Here is a 19,152-nt window from a genome sequence, read left to right as displayed (position 1 = left end):
TTAGTCCCTCCTTGTTATCATTATTCTGAAATAAAATGTTAATAATTCGTTTTCTTTAAAATAATTTCAACAATATTAAATATTTTTAAATATGTTGTTGTATAATCTTACTGAGATTACAATAAAAGTGGCGATATACAATACAACAAATAGAAAAATCCATGATGTCTTTGATATAAAGAATGTTAAAATAACCGTCCACATGGTTTTGTGAATTTAAATGTTAATATTCTAACCAAATCATATCGTTGAGAAAATTTCACTAGTGACATTAGCAGAATTACCAAATTCATTTGATAAATTATTCATGATAGATGAAGATCAAAATAAAAGATTTATTTAAAAATCAAGAAAATCGATTTAAGTTGATTAATATTTTCCCGGGCTTATTCAAACAGTTGACATTGAATAATCATGTGATCTATCGATCATTACTTTTTCTCTAAAAGTAAGTTTTTTATATATAAGATTATAATAATTTAAATCAACATTAAATTGTATGTTTTATATAACATGAATTTAATTTCAGTAAGAAATTAAGTTTGTACTTGAAATTATTTCTTTCTTCCTTTGATTTTCTTCCACTTCCAAAATAGATTTTCAATTTTAGATTTTAGTAGTACTGCTAAATTATTTCTTTACAAATATTCACAATTCATTAAATAGTAGTTCATATACATTAATTTAATATTTCTAATTGGTGAAGTATTCTATATACGGCAAAACGGAATAGAGAGCCTTTGAAGTGTTTTGAAATTTGTATATTTTTTCCGACTAAACAGTGAAATTAACGTTAAGGAAAAATAAAGTTGATGTTAAGTCAGCTTCATAAAATATGTATTCGCATATTGTTACTAAGAAAGAAAGATATAAGAAAGAATAGAAAATATTACTCATACTTAACCAATAAAAATGAAGTCTATAGATATAAAAAAGTTATTTGCATTAGCAAGAATGCTAATAATTGTAGAAATTACTTAAATTACTCAAGTGAAAATGTTACTTTGCCATCTCAATCACAGATTGTCATTGCAGGTGCAGGAACAGTTGCTAATTCTGTCGCTTATCACCTTGTCCTTAACGGATGGCATGATGTTCTTGTATTGGAACAAAGCAGGTAAAATCTAAGATCAATTATTCTCATTATTTCATATTTCATAATTTAAAATCAAAAACATCATTTTCATGTCTTATACACCTGTAGGATCGGTAGTGGGACATCATGTTTTGGATCTGGAATTCTTGGTTTATTCCAACCAATCTCTCACAGGAACTTGATTTCTTATAGTATTAAATTATATCAAAAATTGCAAGAAATGGGATATGATATAGGATTGAAACAATGTGGGAGCATAAATTTAGCACAAACGAAAGATAGGATAATAGCTTTGAAAAGAAGGATGGCATATAATGTTCCAACTGGTTTACATTGCGAGGTAAGAATTATAATATAAAATATTATAAAATTAATATAAATGAAAAAGAATTGTTGTGAATAGATTTTAGATAAAGATCATTTGAAACAATTACATCCATATCTGCATGTAAATGATCTTGAAGGAGCCATTTGGGTACCAGAAGATGCTGTAGCAGATCCTAATGCTATTTGTGAAATTTTAGCAAAATTAGCCAAACAAGGAGGAGCAAAATATATTGAAAATTGCAGAATAGAACAAGTCTATACTAAAAATAAAGCTGTACAAAGTGTGCGAACTAATCAGGGCATAGTTATTTGTGAATATTTCATTAATTGTGCAGGAATGGTAAAGCTGATATTAATTCATTTAATTTTAACATTTCATTTGATATCCACTTGACAATATGAATTTGTATTTTAAATTAACAATATAGTGGGCTCGTGAATTGGGTTTAAGATGTAATCCACCTGTAAGAATACCAGCATATCCTGCAGAACATTTCTATGCAATTACACCTCCTCTATCACCAGAATTGAAAATAAATCTACCATGCGTTCGAGATTTCGACTCGTATTCGTATATAAGAGAATGGCAAGGTATATTTTGTACAACATAATTGACATCATTACTGAAAATGATATTATTATTATAATATATTGTAATTTATATGAAATTAAGTAAAGTTGTTTGTTTTATATAAAACAGGTGGTCTATTGGTTGGTTGGTTTGAAGCTGAAGCCAAGCCTGCATTTGAAAATGGATTAGTTCCATCTAAAAACTGGACACGACACGTAAAGGATGATCCTATTCATTGGAAACCTCTTTGGGATAAAATCTTACATAGAATTCCAATTCTGAAAAGTTTAAAGAAACCAGATATATATAATTATCCAGATAATTTTACTCCGGATGGTAGATGGATTTTAGGTGAAAGTCCTGAAGTGAAAAACTACTTTGTTGCTGTGGGAATGAATGGAAATTCGCTACAAGGTAAACAGTATATGTTATCTACGTATTTGTAAATATTCTATCAACTTTCATAATTCATCTAATTTTGCAAGGAGCGGGAGGTATTGGAAAAGAAGTTGCCGAATGTTTAATAAACGGTGAATCTACCCAAGAACTCCTTCCATTTAATGTGCAAAGATTTTTAGATTTGCATAATAATAAACAATATTTACAGCAAAGAATTAAAGAAATAGTTGGACGAAATTATGCTATTCTCTATCCTCATCAAAGTGAATACAAATATGCCCGTAAATTGCGTTGTTCGCCGTTGTATTCTGTTCTCGAGAAGCACGGGGCTATATTTGGTGTTAAAATGGCATATGAACGTCCACTTTATTTCGATTCAAACTATCGTCGTGAGTAAATGTTATTTTATTTCTATGATATGTATAGTAGTTTGTTTTATTCAATTACACTATTTATATTGAAAGGAGGACAAAAGAAACCAGTTATGCCATTAGGAAGTTTTTATAAACCTAAATTTTTTGACTTTATGAAGGAAGAATTTCAAGCATGTCGAGAGGGTGTAGGAATAATAGATATGAGTTCATTTTCTAAAATTGAAATTAAAGTAAGTATAGAAGACATAAATAATTACAATAAATTTCAATTGGAATGAAATGATTGCTCCAACTTACATTTTGATTGATATAGTCTAGTCGCTTGGAAGTAGTAAATTACCTACAAAAATTATGTTCCAATAATGCAAATATACCAATTGGTGGTATAGTGCATACAGGTATGCAAAATGAAAGAGGTGGCTATGAGAATGATTGTATGCTAGTTCGTCAAGCAGAAAATAGTTACTTTATGGTTTCACCAACTTCACAACAAACACGTATTTATCAATGGATGTCCAGGTAATTAATAATACTTGAAAATGTTTTATTGACTTCAATATAATCTGATAAATAGATATATCATTGGGTATAATTCACGTAATACGATTTTATATAAATCATATTTTATTATTATTATAAAAATAATTTACTTACTAGAGTATTTTTTTTTTAATACATAGGCATTTACCATACGATCATTCTGTTGGTCTTAATGATGTGACTTCAAAATATACAGTTATTAACATGGTAGGACCTAAATCTACTGAATTACTCTCTGAGCTTTCTAATTCAGACATTAATCTCTCTCCTTTCACTTACAAGGTACTTATAATTTATTGATAGACCCGTGAGTACCAAGTTTACTATAGCAATGCAGATATATAAATCTAAAAATTGTACTTCTATTATACAGACAGTAAATGTAGCTTATGCCTCTGATGTAATGGTTATGGCATTTACACATACCGGCGAATCTGGATATTGTTTATATATACCTTCCGAATACGCACTGCACGTATACTCAACATTAATGGAAATTGGTAAAGATTATGGTGTGCGCGATGTTGGTGTGCTCACACAACGCTTCATGAGGATAGAACGTTTTATTCCTTTTTGGGCAGAAGAGTTGACACCATTCGTTACACCCTATGAAGCAGGATGTGGATACAGTGTTAAACTGGATGTAAGTAAACAGTTATTCATTAAATGTATGTAAATATGATATTTAAAAGTTTTCTTTACATTTTAAAGAAAGAATATTTCATTGGAAAATTTGCATTACAACGTCAGAAAGAACAAGGTGTCACTAAGAGACTAGTATTGTTTATGCTTAACGAACTTGATACTAATAAAAATATATGGGCATGGGGTGGAGAACCTATATATCGAAATGGTGAATTTGTTGGAACTATTACATCTGCAGGGTAAATATTCGTAATAAATTCAGAGTTTAGAGCACATATATTCGTACAATAAAGATTTTTCTATATTTTACTTATAATTATTTTATTAATAACAAATGCATGTTTATAGATATGGGTTTGCTACAGAAAAACTTATATGTCTTGGTTTTATTAGTTTACCTGGTATGAAATATCTTCAAAACAACACGAATGTTGTTACTACGGATTTTATAATGGAACCAACATCACATTATGAAATAGATATTGCTGGGTGTAGATTTTCTGCAAAACCCCATATTCATCCTTTACCAATTCCTGCCTTAAACAGTAAACTCAATAAAAAATATATTCCTACTCCAGTTACATCTTATCAAAGCGATATATCACGATAAAAATACTGCGTTTCGTCATTATATATTTCATATATAAAAACATGAGAAAATATATTAAGATCTCATAAGTCAAAGATGATTGTGGATAGAAAAAAGGAAAAAAGAAGTTACATATTAATTTCAGTTTCTTGATCTTATTTCTTATCCATAGTCTTTTTGTTAGCTATTGTAAAATTAACAGCTTATAGCATATAATTTGCACTATACTACTTTCAACTATTTATTTTAGTAACATTTATTTACAAATATATAAACTGTGCAAAGAATGGGACATACTTGAAAAAAATTATACCAAATTTTTGGTCTTTGAAGCAATAAAAATTCATAAATTCATATTACACGTTATCTCCCGTGTATTATTCTGTACTGCCTATGAACTTGTGAAATTATAAATTTACAAAAAATTGCAATTTCAATTATATAAATTATATATTTGCAGTTTTTCAATTAATTGTATTCGTTAAAATTTATTTATATATTATTTTATATAATAATTAAAATCCTATTTATTATAAACAATCTTAATGCTGTAAGCATTCTTTTAAAACTGTTATTTAAATTATTACTTATATACAAAAGAATGAGATATCATAATGATAAGATTTTTTGTATATTAGTTTGGTACTGTAATAATAGTTCGATATATAATTTTTGTATAAAGCACATATCTGTTTATTCTAATAAAGATAGTTATAGCATTTATTGGATGTATTATTCATTTGTAAATATTTACTTTCTCTTAAAAAAGAAAAACCATAAGAAATTCAATAAAGTACGTTCTGCTTCGATATTATAATTACAAGTTATGAATCAACAGTTGCAAATTGATTTTGATAGATTTTTGTTCTTTGTTTCTCCTTTCTAACAACTGTGCATAAAAAATAAAATACTATATTTAGGAATTTCAAATTAATTGATACAAGATATTGATATTAAATGTTGAAGCTATTACTCTGTAAAATCACCAATGTACAGATTAATAATTGGCAATATTTTTTTTAGAAATTCAACTTAATTACGATGCCCATGCTTCTAATTCCTTTAAATCTTCATCTTCCTCTGGTTTAGCTTCTGTAAAAAATAAATAGAATTTAAATAATAACATTATATAATATTGATCGAATATATAAAATGCTGTTAGATATTTCACTTTTATTGCCATTTGAATCATTACTTGTACGAGTTCTTGCAGGAACAGATGGAACAGCTGGAACAGTCGTAGCAGGTACTGCTGGCAACTCATCTGTAGATTCGATACCAAGTAATTCTTTATCAAGTTGTTCCTGTTCAAGTTCTTCTAATTCTTTTTCAAGTTCTTCTTCATCTATGTCTTGACCAAATGCTACAGGATTAGATATTGCATCAGAAATTTCTCGAGCAACATCTTGTTGTTCAGCAATATCGTCCATCATATCATGAACTTGGTCAACATCCCTATAATAAAAAAAATATCAAGATTATTTTTGATACAATCCTAATGCAACCATATAGCATTAACATATATGTTCAAAAATTATAAAAAACATAAACTATAAAGCTCAATTAATTGTTCCAATCTAAATATTTCTCAATAAAGAAAAAATTATTATATATTATAAAAAAAAAAAAGCAATTTCTTACATGTGTTGATGAGCAGCTTTCAATGAATCTGCTGCCCCTTTCATAGTAGTAAGAACTGCTGTATTTGTATTAGCACTTTCTAGAGCTTCTCTTTGCATTTCAATCGTCGACAAAGTACCATCAATTTGTTGTAGTTGCTTTTCATAACGTTTTTTTCTTTTAAGAGCTTGGATAGCAGCTGTGGATAATATATAAATATAGAGAACAATATCTTATCATTAGTTATATCAAACAATAGAGAGCTAATCAAATACATTTACAAATTAAATGTTAAATAATATCATATACTTATATACATACATATATACACATACATTATTTAAAATTATAAAAGTTGGAAGGAGTTTAAAGTAATGAAAAATTGCAATGGAACAAAGCTTGATAAAAGTATTAAAAAATGTCATAATGACAGATGTCCTTAACCATTAAAAGTTACTTTAGATTGATATTAATTTTAATTGTCAAAAGAAAAGAAAATAAAAACAAGCTGGAGACTTATCTAAAGTAATAGACAAAATACCTCTCTTGTTCTTGGTTCCATTTTTTTTTGCAGTTTGAATTTCAAGTTCTATTTTACTTTCAAGAAAGTCTTGTTTTTTAATTAGCATATCCTCCGTTTCACGTAATTTTTGAATTGCCTCGGCCGTTGAAGGAGCAACTGGCTCCTTTTTACCACCAAATACTTTGGTAAAGAAACTCATTTTTACGTTTTATCGTTTAATTTTAATATCGCGATAGGAGCGATTATACACGTAACCTTAAAGAAAATATATACTTTAGACAATATCAAAGAAGTATCACTGATCGTGCCTGTATCACCGCCATATTTTCTTAGGCATTTGACTTGCGTCATGAGTCATCACTAAGTAAATCCATGATTCCCACCTACTTTTAATTATTTTCCTATATTACGGAGTAATATTTAAAAAATATACTAATAATATTTTATATATCTATCTACTGTCAATAGATCATAGAGATAATTTCAATAGATACTATAAACAAAACTAAAAACCTCAAGACCATATAGTAACAAATCCATTTTCTCGATTGAACACATCTATGTTATATATATATATATATATATATATATATATATATATATATATATACACACATACACATACATATACACAATAAGATTAGAAGAAATAATCGACTTTAATTTGCGCATAATTTAAATATTTCGCAATATATTATACTGTATATTTATTTACGCTTTATATCGTTGCTTATATCCATTATTCAAAAAATAGATTGTTCACTAATTTTAAATATATCTTCGAAAAATCTTCATTTGCCTTGTCTCATATCATGTATATCCAAAATTTAAATTAATATATTCGATTTAATAAGTTTATGTTCAGGTACGTTTAAAAATACTTTAACATTTTTTAATAAAAATGAAAAAGATTTAGAGAAATTGTATCCTACGTATCATTTGATACGTAGGATACATAGGGAATGAAAATATGGTATAACTGGCGACACTGCTGTGTTATTATATTTTATAGATGTTTAGAGATTTGTTTATCTAAAGTAACTCTATACATAAAATAGTATTTATATGATATTGCAAAGTCATGTCACAAATTTGTAAATATATATAATTTCAAAAACGTTATAAATAAATATATATATATATATACACACACATAGAAAATAAAATAGATATATAAATATATAGAAAATATAGGATAATTCACGTAATCGTAGTTTCGATTCTACTTGTATTGTAATAAACTTTTCTAACAACGCAAAATCATTTTATTAGATTCATTTTTATGGATAATAACAGCGAACTGCAAAACGATGTGAGTAATGTAGTTTTGACTACGTATTTTTGTATGTAAACATTTTAAGTTGCGTTGTTTCATGTTACATTCGTTTTTGTCTTCACGAACTAGATTTAGCTTGATTGATGTTTCGTAAGACTATTTAAAAATAAATAAAATGTCTCCCCGGGCGTACGTCTTACCGTGTTTTGCTGATTTTCGGAATTCACTTCCTTAGATTAAAGTCTTTACGATGAGACTCTCGTGGCGCGACGCAGATAGGGTGAGATTTAAAAAGTATCTAATGTGCATTAAATACTAATTTTTTGCTTTTAAGTGTAACTGATGATATATAACAAAATAAAATATTTTTCTAATATTAAATTAAACTTATTTTAATGATTTTTTTATTGTACTTATACAAGATTATATGTATTATTTATTTAGATTTCAATTGTTTAATGCTTAAATCTTTTAAATTCATTTTATCACAATCTTTAATCTTCATTTATTCATATAAAAAATAAAGTCTTCTTCTATTCTTTGTTATATAATTATATAATTCTTAAATTAACATAAAATATTTCTTTATAGGATTTTAGGAAACATTTACCAGGTGGTGAAACCACAGAACGTCACCTAACAGAAACCTTGCATTCTGTAAAAACTGGTTTCAAACCACTGCCTGGTTTTGATCCAGAGCGGGATGATCTCGAGTATTATCGTGCACAACAAGAAATTGATTGTGATGAAGTATATCCTGGAATATATATAGGAGATGCGTTAGTATCTACATTGGAATTATTGAATTTATGGTTTATGTAGATTAGGAGTGGAAAGAATGACGACAGTCTGGGTCGTGTCTACCGGATAATTAAGTTGGAAGAATAGTCACCTTGCAAGTGAAAGATCTCAGATTTTATTTTATAATGTAAGAGAAAACTTTTGAGTCCTTTTTCCACTACCTACATCTAAAAATAATCTGTATCATCTTTTCACAGTGTTATAACAATAGTGCTAAATTAATAAATTATTTAATTTAACAGTGCCACAGCAAAAAATAAAAGTTATCTCAAGATGCTTGGTATAACACATTTACTTAATGCTGCAGAAGGGAAGACATTTGGATTTGTAAATACTGGTAAAGATTATTATGTAAATACAACAATAAAATATCTTGGATTATCACTGGCTGATCATCCAACTGTTGACATAAGCAAGTATTTCCACACTGCAGCGTCTTTTATCGATGAAGCTGTTTCTAGTAATGGTAAATTTTGATACATATGTACATATTTATATATTTATAGACATGTTGAGATATCAAGTTTTATAATTTTTATTATCTTTGTTGCATATGTAATTACTGGAAAATGTTTAAAAAAAAATTTACGCAGTTTGTCTACGAAAAGATATGATACACTAAACAAATCTTTTTTATCATTCATGAACAAAATAGAATCATTTTACTTATATATTTACTTATGTAGATCAAATTGAATTCAGAACATTCCACACTTTTATTATTAAGAATGTTATCATTAAAGGAATAATAAGTTACAGAAGACATTAATGTCTTATTAAACATATATTATAAAAATAATATAATTCATGTGTATCATCTAAAAACTATATAATTTTGTTCAAAATATTTTTATTGATTGCATCTATAAAAAAGATAATCAAAATCACTGGTTAACTTACCTTGATTATATATTACTATTGTATTGTCTGGAAATTCCTTTATATTTTTAATAAAAGAAATTGATTGTATATAAAAGTGGAATAAATTTTCCAGATAATCCAATAATATTATTTTTTTAAATATCTATTATAATATCCGCATATATATTAGGTAAAGTTTTTGTTCACTGTATGCTGGGAGTATCTCGCAGTGCAACGTGCGTCTTAGCATACTTGATGATAAAGAAGGATATGTTGGCTGTTGACGCAATACGGATAGTCCGTGAAAAACGCGATATTCATCCAAATTATGGATTTCGCAGTCAGTTAGCTCAACTGGATAATCAACTGCGTCGACAACGTTTATAATAAAAAGAAAAAATTTTAATCGGTAAATATATCTGTAGTATAACATTATGCAGATCAAGTGTGTTTTGAGTGCGCGATTATAATGTAATATTCTTCATATATTTCTTATTACACGTTTCTCATAATAAAATAATTTTTAAGAACGTACATATATCTTATAATAAATAAAAATGAATGATCCCGAATATGTGTTTAATATTAATCGAAAGTAAAAAATAATAATTTAATTTCTTTTCCGATGTTTTTCAATATTATCATGAACACATAATCATTATAATTCAGATATTTTTTATAGTATAAACGTTTATATAAAAGTCTTAGAACAAAAGATCATAACTGTTACAATCTAAATTTTTAAAATTATGGCATAAGAATCTTAAACTTTCTTTAAACGATTTTGTTTACAAAATAACTATTATAAACGACTGAAATTGTTTTAGATATTGCTAACCATAATCGATGACGGAAATTGTTTCTAGTTACGCATAACCATTATTGACAGTGAGAATATCTTTCTATTATAAATAAACATTATTGCGAATTATTTTTTGGTTAACTATTATTGTTCACGAGAATTATTTTTCGATAATCATTATCGATGACAAAAGTTTCGTCTTGATTAAGAGTAATCAATATCGATGATACAGCTTTTGTTTGATTAATCAATATCGATGGGGAAGTATTGTTCTGGCTTTAATTATCATGAAATTTTGTTATTAATATTATTAATAATTAATATTTATGAACGATGATTCATTTTACAATGAATCATAAAATTTATATATTTTAATGAATAAAAACTTGGCTATAATTATATATTTTATTAACTAACGTGTAAAATCAATATTAAGTTTCACAAATAAGAGTTTATAAAAATTATGGATTGATAAATTGTACTACTTATCGTCCAGTACCAGTTTCGGAACTGAAAATGTTCTTTGTAAAAGTAGTAACTTGTGAAAGCGGGAATAGCTCGACAAATTGTAGCAAGTTTGGCTATACGTGACATTACATATTCCAATAGATTATTATTTCAGTCTTTATAACACGTTTTTTTTTTTTTGTTATTGCTTATTTTTAGAAGCTCTTTGGAATTTGTTCTCTGCCTCATCAAACAAAGACGATTCAATTGGAGATCACCTTCCTTCTTGTTTACGTCTTGCGATGTTTACATATTCGATACATGGAGGACTAATCCCTTTGTATTACAATATGTACAATCTACAATTTAGTTCAGTAAGTTGGTGGGATCACGATAGACTGTTTCTCTGATATGTTAAACGACAATAAATTATTATTATAATAGATTATTAAATCATTATTAGTTCACTAATTTAATTTTATTTTATTATTGCTATTAATTTACATTAAATTTCGTGTCCGTATTAATATCATGAATCGAAAAATTTTGGTACGCGAATTTTTTCATTTTGATAGTAACAAAAGTGAGAGTGAAATGAATTGAAATTTGAAGAATTACGAATTTAAAAAAAAGTATATGGTTATGAGCCATTTAAAAATATCTAGAAAAAAAAAAAAGGGAGAAATTTGAGGATTAAATAGTAATAAAAATATCTGTGATAGAAGAAAAACATTTTTCGTTAAATTCTCTACAAAAAAGTGACATATACATATGTTAGATTTGTTAGAAAAATAATCTCAAATCTATACTTGATTACAAATCATTTTAAGTTCTTACAGAACAAATATTCAAAGAGTTAAATATATTAGTAATCATTTCAACAAATATAATGGATTCTTAAAAAATATGGTTTTAAAAAATGTGATTAAAAAGTCATGTAAATAAGGAATGATTTCGTTAAAAATAGATACAGCTACAAGGTATGACTAAGCGATACTACGAATTAATGTTCAAATAATCCAAAATAAGTAAATTCAAATATATACGATGGCGATAAAAAAAGCTTTATGAGACATATAACCGATAATTTAAAAGAGAGTTTCGAAAATGTTTTGAATAAATTTAATACTTAAAAAATTCTGCTCGTTGTCCGTAGCGATAATTGAATATGCTATAATGGAATATGTTGAAAGTTGTCGAATTATTTTCAATTCTATGAAAATTTTATCGAAGTTAAAGAAAATGAGGATTTTTTAAATATAGAAAGGAACAATCATGTATTCATGATACGTAGAAACGTTAACGGAATATTTGTGTTCATTAGAACAAAAGATTCTGTCAATAAATACATTTATACCGAACATATATACATTTTTTCCGAAAATAAAATTGATATTTAAGATAGTGTTCATCAAATTGTAAAAATATTAAAAACTCTGACGTTTAGGCATATTAATGTAGCTCCTCTTATTATTATACTCAACATTTTAGTTTATTAATAATATATTACTTTTTCAGATACTTGTTGGATCATTAACGTTCGAAAAAACCGCGAATTTATATTTGAACTTGCTGGAGTTTAATATATAGTATGTTGAAGTAACTTATAGAGCACAAAAAGTTTTGTAAAAAAAATTAAAAAAATGAACGTTTTATTAGAAAAAGAATGGATCATGATCCAAAATATTGTTAAAATATCAACTCATTTGAATGAAAGCAACGTTGAAGTCGCAGAAAAGCCAATTATTTTTAAGGAATTTTTATAAATTGTAATTAAATCTTAAATTACAATTAAAAATCAAGAATTCGATTGCAGCTTTTATCTAATAAAAGAGAGATCTTTTATTATATAGGAAAAAAAGAATTCACAAAGCAAAAGGGAAAGATTAGGAAACATCCTTGATTAATACTGTCTTCTACACATTAATGATTGTAGGATTGTTCCAGGGATTATTTCTAATTAAAACGAAACTTTTATTACTGATAATGATTGCCAGTAACCAAAAAATAATTCTCGTGAGTAATATGGTTACTGATAATCAAAAAGTAATTTACGATAATGGTTTTTTGTAATCGAAAAAAATTTTCGTTGTTAATAATAATTATGCGTAATCAAATACAATTTCCGTTATCGATAATGGTTATTAGTGATCAAAAAAATTGTAATCATTTATAATAATTATTCATAGATAAAACACACAAATTTTAATATTTTTTAATCATTTCATTTTTCGAAAAATTTCTGTAAAATTTAATGTCGACTGACTTTCATATAAATAAAAATTAACTTCTCGATAGTTTTTTTTTTTTTTTTTTTTTTTTTTTAAAGTTTTTAAAACAATTGTCATTTTTGATTTCTGGTTAAAACCTGTACATTTCTTAAAAAAGTAAATAATATTTTATTAAAATACTTCATATAAAAAACATCATTATTATTATTATTAAGATCTTGATTGTATAAAAATAGAATATATCAATTAAAAATTGAAATGTTCTTATTTTTAAATATAATAAATAAGTTCATATAATATTAGTGTGATGTTTCTATAAGAATCTACAATATTAAAAAGTTCCTTATAATATAGAACTGCTAGTATTGTTATTTTAAAAAAAGACATGATAAAAAACGTTTAATTGAATATTACATAGATTTAATATAAACTCTTGAAGTAATGTTCTTATTATAGAGCAAATTGTATCAAAATGTTATGAAGTTTGAGAAGATATTTTTCTTTTCAAAGATCATATTTAATTTATTACCCGTGGCCTTTTATTATGCGTTTCTAAACTGTGATTCGTCAAACTTGTTTGGGCATCTATTTCTGCTGGTCCACTACGTTTTCTTGCTTTTGGTGATAATTGTTTTAAACATTCCATGTCGTTAAATACTACTTGAGCTCCTCCGCCAGAAGTTGGTAAAATGTCTCCCTTATAAAGTTTTGTCTCAAGTTCTCCATCCGTATCATGTTCTTGTGCTACAAGACAATACCTAGACGCGCCGTCTGTAATTTCTTTTGGATCTGTAAGTCGATTAACACTTCGTCTCCTACGCATTAATGGTTGAAGCACTGTTCCAAGAGGAACAAGTGCTCCAGGTCTATGATCGATCCATCTATCTGCACTTTGAGACCGTCTATATCTCGGATTTGATACCATTGCTTTATCTTTGCGTGATCTTCCATCCGTACAAGATACTAATCTTTTTGTAACATCTGCTACACGAACAGGTGTAACAGGTGGTACATCCTTGGATACAATCTTTTCTGAATTAATATCATTTTCATCAACTAAAATTTGTTTCACCAATCTTAATTTATCATCTTGCGCTTTCATTTGATTCTGAAGTTGTTCACGTTGTTGACGAAGTTTTACTTCTAATTCTTTATTCATTTTATCAGTTTCTACCTGTATCTTGGTATTATATTTTTGTTTGACCCTTTGTTTATCTATCAAACGTTGATTTAATGCCATATCTCTGTCTTTTAATTCTTGTTGCATATTTTTTATTGTTTCGTTTGCATTATTTAATTTGCAAATCAAACTATCAATTTGCGCTTCTGTTTTTCCAAGATGACCTTCCAAAGCTAAAATCTTTTTCTTTTGTTGTGAATTCGAAGCTTTCAATGCAGCATTTTCTACTTTTAAACTAATATTTTCTTGTTCCGTCGATGAAAGCATTTTTCTGAATTCATTTTCTATAAAAATATAATTAAATTAAATGTGTTTTTTGTTAGATACAAAATGACATAATTAAAATAAATGTCTTACGTTTTTGTTGTAAATCAGCCCGTAATATATTTCGTTTATTTATTCTTTGTTCTAAGAAATGCATTAAATTTGTTATGATTTGATCATTGTGTGGATTATTCATTTCTAGTTCAGGAAATGGTCCACCCAAGCTATAAAAAGAAATAAAATGAGTAAAAATAAAACAATTAAAATTAATTAATACTGCATTGAACGAATTATTGGATTTACCTGTATACTAAACCTATATCAATTTCTAAACCATTAGCTTCTACACGACCTTCTTTCTCCAATCTATTTCTTGCTTCTTTGAATATCTATGCAAAAAATTATTTCATTAAAATATCTAAAAACTATTAGACATTATAATCTTAAATTTTGTTTATTATATACTTTATTTGCTTGTCTTCTTCCAGGTGTATAACCAAGATCAAGTTTTGTAACTGTAGACCTTGCTACTTGTACTTCTTGAGTTACTTCAGCAAATTTCATCACTTGCTACACAGATATAATATAAAAATGTGATTAAAAGAAATATTCAAATCATACAATGTATATACGTATGCATATATTATACAACGTACGATTGTTTCATCATAATCATCTGCTCTTGGATTAACACAAACAATCATTCTGACTTGTCCTTCCCCATCAAAGTAATTCTTAAACAAATGTGTAAGTTTTGAATCTCTGTATGGCACCATTTTGCTAGTTCCTTGTATTTGATTCTCTCTTAAAATTTCCATGCATGATCGAAGAGTCATCAAGGAATTATTTATATTTCCTACAAATTATATATAATTGGTTTTTTGTAAAGAAAAATATTTCAAGGGGAAATTAAAAGATATACCTGCTTCTCTCAATCGTTGCCCTGTATTCTTAGTACGATTTGTACGCTCGCTTCCAGCTAAGTCAACTAATGATAATTGACTTATACATATCACACGTTTGTCTTGTATAACTTGCTCGCCTTCGCAATCTAAAGGTGCCTATTTACTGATATATTAGATTCACGAGTATAAGAAGCAATATACGTGTGTGTGTGTGTATATATATATATATGTATATATATAATACCTGTACAAGACGAATAGTAAATGCACTGTGAGATCTACTTGATTCTGCATTAAGAGCGGTATGAGCAACACGTCTTTTTCGCTGACCACGATGAAATACTTCGAATGCTTCCTCAGAACTTTTTACTTCCACTTCTGTGACAGCATGGACATACATGTTTTTATTACCATCTTCTCTGACAATTTTACTTTGTAATGTTCTAAATATTGCAACAAAATATTAATGGATAATGTGTAATATACAGTACTTCAATACTGTGTCAAAAAAGATGACATGACAATGATTTTATGAACATTGAACATACTTAGCTCTAACATCATCATCATCCAATAAATCATATACATTATTGTTATATATCTCAACATATGTAACAAATACAGCATATGCATTATCTTGATCAATAGTAAGAGTTTGGACTTCATTGCATCCACGAATTATAACAGGATTACTATCACTGTCACTGTCTATTTTACGTCTAATAAAAAATAAATAATGAGTATATCCTTAATCCATAAATGTATTGTAATATCGACATAAACCCAAACTTGTTTATTTTATTTAACTTACAGTTTCCCAGATTTTCCATTTTTCTGAGACATAAGACCAGCATGTATTTCACTTTGTCGATCCAACATTGCATCTGCTTCACTTTGTACATCAAAACCATTGAGTTTATCAGGTTTAAATACAAATTTCTTAGTTTGATAATTCATAATACTATTAAATATAACATCGAAACAACGGGGCATAATCCCATCTTGAGAAGAATCTCCTGTCATAGTATATGTTTTACCACTGCCAGTTACCCCATATGTAAACAACAAACCATTTCTTCCTTGTATAAGATTTTCAACCAAAGGTAAAGCTACTGTATCAAATATTTCCTTTTGTGTAGCATCTGGTGGAAATACACGAGTAAATGTAGTTTGTATTTCTTTATTACTGGTATTACGAAAATTAACTGCAGATTCTGGTGGTGTGATTACTATCGTTGTATCTGATACAACTCTCATACACGATATATCATTAGGAAATTGCATAGGTTTTAAACGACAGTATACTTGTACAGGATCTTTACATAACATGTTAGTACCTCTTATACGATTAATTGGTTTACGGGATAACCCTAACATTTTTCCACGTCTGAAATAATAAACATATAAATAAAATAATTATAATAAAATGTTTTTATATCGTTTTTGTATCAGTATTTCAATAAGAGATAAAGGCTACAAAATTTTACATTTTAGTATAAATTTTGGTATGCAAAGACAAAACTATATAAAATAATAACAAATTGTTTAAAAAATATAACATATTATGAATGTATTGATAAACTTACGCAGATTTCATTGTGATTTAAATAGAATTAATTTTCTCAATTATTCTTGAAATATATCAAATAGTCTTAGGGCTTCCTTCAGTTCTCGTTTTTATTCTCGCTTGAACTCACTGAATTATATTTAAAAAGATTAATATTTACAAAATTATAATTGATTCCACAAATAAAGACAGAATTATTTTTTAAATATCTTTAAAAAAATACACTGCATTTGTTATGAATCTATCACAATGAAGTCGGAAATAACTTTCTAACTGTAAGATGTTTCAAACATTCAAATCAAAAAATAGACAGTGTTTTCAATATCGATAACGGTCACTTGTAAATGTCCCCAAATATGTTATTTGGACAAAATAATATTTATATTTCTTGTATTCGTCTATAATAAATAATTAATCAAAAATATTAATCTTAGTTTTCTTATTAGAAAACATTCAATTATTGACCATTAAACTACGTAAATTGATTTTCTTATTAATCAACGATTAATACTTACCTATATTGAAAGACAGTCCAATGAAAAGTTGCATGGTGGAAACATTTGTCAAGTTCGTACTGCCAAAATCCGTATTGTTAATTGGTTTGTGAAAAGGTTAAAAAAGACTTATTTTGTAACGCAGTTGTTCATAAATTTAATTTGTTTTACGTATAAAAGAATGCGTAAAAACATTTTATGATGTCTAAGTATTTTTTACTATCTAATAACCTATTTTATTTTTATTTATGGTGTGAAGAATATAAAAAAAATATTTGATACGAAGATAATTTTGTTTACATTTTTTAAAAGATCTAGTATCTTTTATTAAATTTAACGAAGATTATATTTAATTATATATTAAATATAACCGAAGATTCTTAAAAAAAAAGAGAGAAAATGCTATAAAAAAAATAAAAACAAAACAGAAGACCTACCTCGCAATATTTATTTTTATCTCCGAATATTTATTTTTAAAAACTCTATTTTAACTTTCTTGGATTAACTGCAATTACCAAGCAAATCTTTTATTTAAATGACTAACTTTTAGTTCATGGAGAGTAAATTCTTTGTACAGCCTTAACTTTTGTATAGTAATAGAATTTCACAGATGACTTGTAATGCAAGTTTGTATATTAATAGAAACAAAATACTAGAAAAGGTTTCATCTTAAGTAAAGTTGGCATAATTCTAAAAGACTTTCATTATAAGAAAACAAAAGTAAAAAATATTTAAATCATATAAAACCTATTACAATATTATTAAATCCATAATCATAAGGTTTTCAAATGATTGTCATTTTATCAATTCATCTTATTTTATGTATATAAAAATAAAATATCATAAAATAATAATAAAACATAAAAGTACATTTATTTAAATTAGTCCTTCTTCATTGCTATTAATAATAAAATCATTGAATTCTCTTATCTAAACTTAATATACTTTGTATATAATAAAATTAATCAATGCTTGAAGATAATGTACCTTCTAATTTTTTTTTCACCTACTGTTTCTCTGAGCATAATATTGCTTGGTTTATAATAAATCATATTTTATAACTGATCATACTTGTGACCTCTTCTTCCTCTATTGCTATTTACTATAAAATTATTAAATTATCTGTATTTAGTTTATTTTTCACTTAATAAAATTATATTGAATCCCCAAATATCACGAATTATTCTTCGAATTCAAAATTTTTATTTTAATAACCATTAGACTTGATATTGCAATGAAATGCACATTATACAAAATATGATATACGTCATATTAAAAGTAATATAGATTATCGAAGTCTCGGAAAGAAAAGGGCAGACTATATTATTTTAAGTAATGGAAGATGCTGATCGTTCTAAAAGGAGCCGGAAAAGGCTCAGTAAGAATTAAATATCTGCAGAAAAACTGCCTTCTTTTTTATTTGATTTTAAAAGAATAATAATGTTCAAGTAGTCATCATGAAATTATTAGTGCTACTGTATAGTGGTGATGATAGTGTATGCATATACATACACACGTAAACATGTATATGAAAGACATTTATGTAGAAGTAATTTATTTTTTTTTTGTGTTTATATAAATAAAACAAAATTAAGATTACTTCTTAGACTTTTTGTCTTTACCAATTTTGGTAACATCAT

At 26.7% G+C, this 19,152-nt stretch overlaps 5 protein-coding genes across 11 annotated transcripts in view; 2 read left to right on the top strand and 3 right to left on the bottom strand.

Annotated features, from left to right (window-relative positions):
- The first annotated feature begins 379 nt into the window (after positions 1-379).
- On the top strand, positions 380-5,335 carry LOC122637958 (pyruvate dehydrogenase phosphatase regulatory subunit, mitochondrial-like). 2 transcript variants are annotated; one of them, XM_043830519.1, is made up of 13 exons: positions 380-448; positions 1,036-1,117; positions 1,205-1,436; positions 1,500-1,763; positions 1,852-2,014; positions 2,124-2,408; positions 2,480-2,782; positions 2,858-2,997; positions 3,081-3,286; positions 3,448-3,589; positions 3,681-3,950; positions 4,019-4,191; positions 4,301-5,335. In XM_043830519.1, the coding sequence occupies exons 3-13, from the start codon at positions 1,317-1,319 to the stop codon at positions 4,560-4,562; spliced, it is 2,328 nt and encodes a 775-aa protein (XP_043686454.1). In that variant the 5' UTR covers positions 380-448; positions 1,036-1,117; positions 1,205-1,316; the 3' UTR covers positions 4,563-5,335. The 2 variants fall into 2 exon arrangements, with proteins under 2 accessions (XP_043686454.1, XP_043686446.1); XM_043830511.1 differs by lacking the exon at positions 380-448 and having other exon boundaries at positions 569-1,117.
- Positions 4,681-8,179, bottom strand: LOC122637968 (charged multivesicular body protein 4b). Of its 3 annotated transcripts, none has more exons than XM_043830543.1 (5): positions 8,161-8,179; positions 6,703-6,939; positions 6,183-6,360; positions 5,713-5,996; positions 4,681-5,633 (listed from the first exon to the last, which is right to left on the bottom strand). In XM_043830543.1, the coding sequence occupies exons 2-5, from the start codon at positions 6,881-6,883 to the stop codon at positions 5,578-5,580; spliced, it is 699 nt and encodes a 232-aa protein (XP_043686478.1). In that variant the 5' UTR covers positions 6,884-6,939; positions 8,161-8,179; the 3' UTR covers positions 4,681-5,577. The 3 variants fall into 3 exon arrangements, with proteins under 3 accessions (XP_043686478.1, XP_043686469.1, XP_043686486.1); XM_043830534.1 differs by lacking the exon at positions 8,161-8,179 and adding an exon at positions 7,072-7,232; XM_043830551.1 differs by lacking the exon at positions 8,161-8,179 and having other exon boundaries at positions 5,737-5,996; positions 6,703-7,037.
- Positions 7,744-12,323, top strand: LOC122637983 (dual specificity protein phosphatase 3). Of its 4 annotated transcripts, none has more exons than XM_043830585.1 (6): positions 7,744-7,996; positions 8,090-8,240; positions 8,552-8,739; positions 9,004-9,227; positions 9,813-10,031; positions 11,091-12,323. In XM_043830585.1, the coding sequence occupies exons 2-5, from the start codon at positions 8,211-8,213 to the stop codon at positions 10,007-10,009; spliced, it is 639 nt and encodes a 212-aa protein (XP_043686520.1). In that variant the 5' UTR covers positions 7,744-7,996; positions 8,090-8,210; the 3' UTR covers positions 10,010-10,031; positions 11,091-12,323. The 4 variants fall into 4 exon arrangements, with proteins under 4 accessions (XP_043686520.1, XP_043686524.1, XP_043686511.1 ...); XM_043830589.1 differs by lacking the exon at positions 11,091-12,323 and adding an exon at positions 10,450-10,553; XM_043830566.1 differs by lacking the exon at positions 11,091-12,323 and having other exon boundaries at positions 7,745-7,996; positions 9,813-10,194.
- Positions 12,324-13,341: 1,018 nt separating this feature from the next.
- Positions 13,342-17,321, bottom strand: LOC122630261 (kinesin-like protein KIF23). Its single transcript, XM_043814589.1, has 10 exons — positions 17,038-17,321; positions 16,263-16,838; positions 16,000-16,170; positions 15,696-15,894; positions 15,469-15,607; positions 15,203-15,402; positions 15,012-15,116; positions 14,850-14,935; positions 14,640-14,770; positions 13,342-14,566 (listed from the first exon to the last, which is right to left on the bottom strand). Exons 1-10 carry the CDS (start codon positions 17,046-17,048, stop codon positions 13,620-13,622), a joined length of 2,565 nt encoding a protein of 854 aa, XP_043670524.1. The 5' UTR covers positions 17,049-17,321; the 3' UTR covers positions 13,342-13,619.
- A 1,733-nt stretch (positions 17,322-19,054) lies between these two features.
- The window catches only part of LOC122627156 (60S ribosomal protein L13), a 2,113-nt gene continuing 2,015 nt past the window's right edge, over positions 19,055-19,152 (bottom strand). The window contains exon 5 of the mRNA XM_043808079.1: positions 19,055-19,134. Coding sequence (XP_043664014.1) covers positions 19,109-19,134 — 26 coding nt within the window. The 3' untranslated portion in view covers positions 19,055-19,108. The remainder of the gene's footprint in view (positions 19,135-19,152) is intronic.

The sequence above is a fragment of the Vespula pensylvanica genome, chromosome 1 (assembly GCF_014466175.1).
Source record: "Vespula pensylvanica isolate Volc-1 chromosome 1, ASM1446617v1, whole genome shotgun sequence".
Classification (NCBI taxonomy): domain Eukaryota; kingdom Metazoa; phylum Arthropoda; class Insecta; order Hymenoptera; family Vespidae; genus Vespula; species Vespula pensylvanica.
This window is presented reverse-complemented; position numbering and strand designations above follow the sequence as displayed.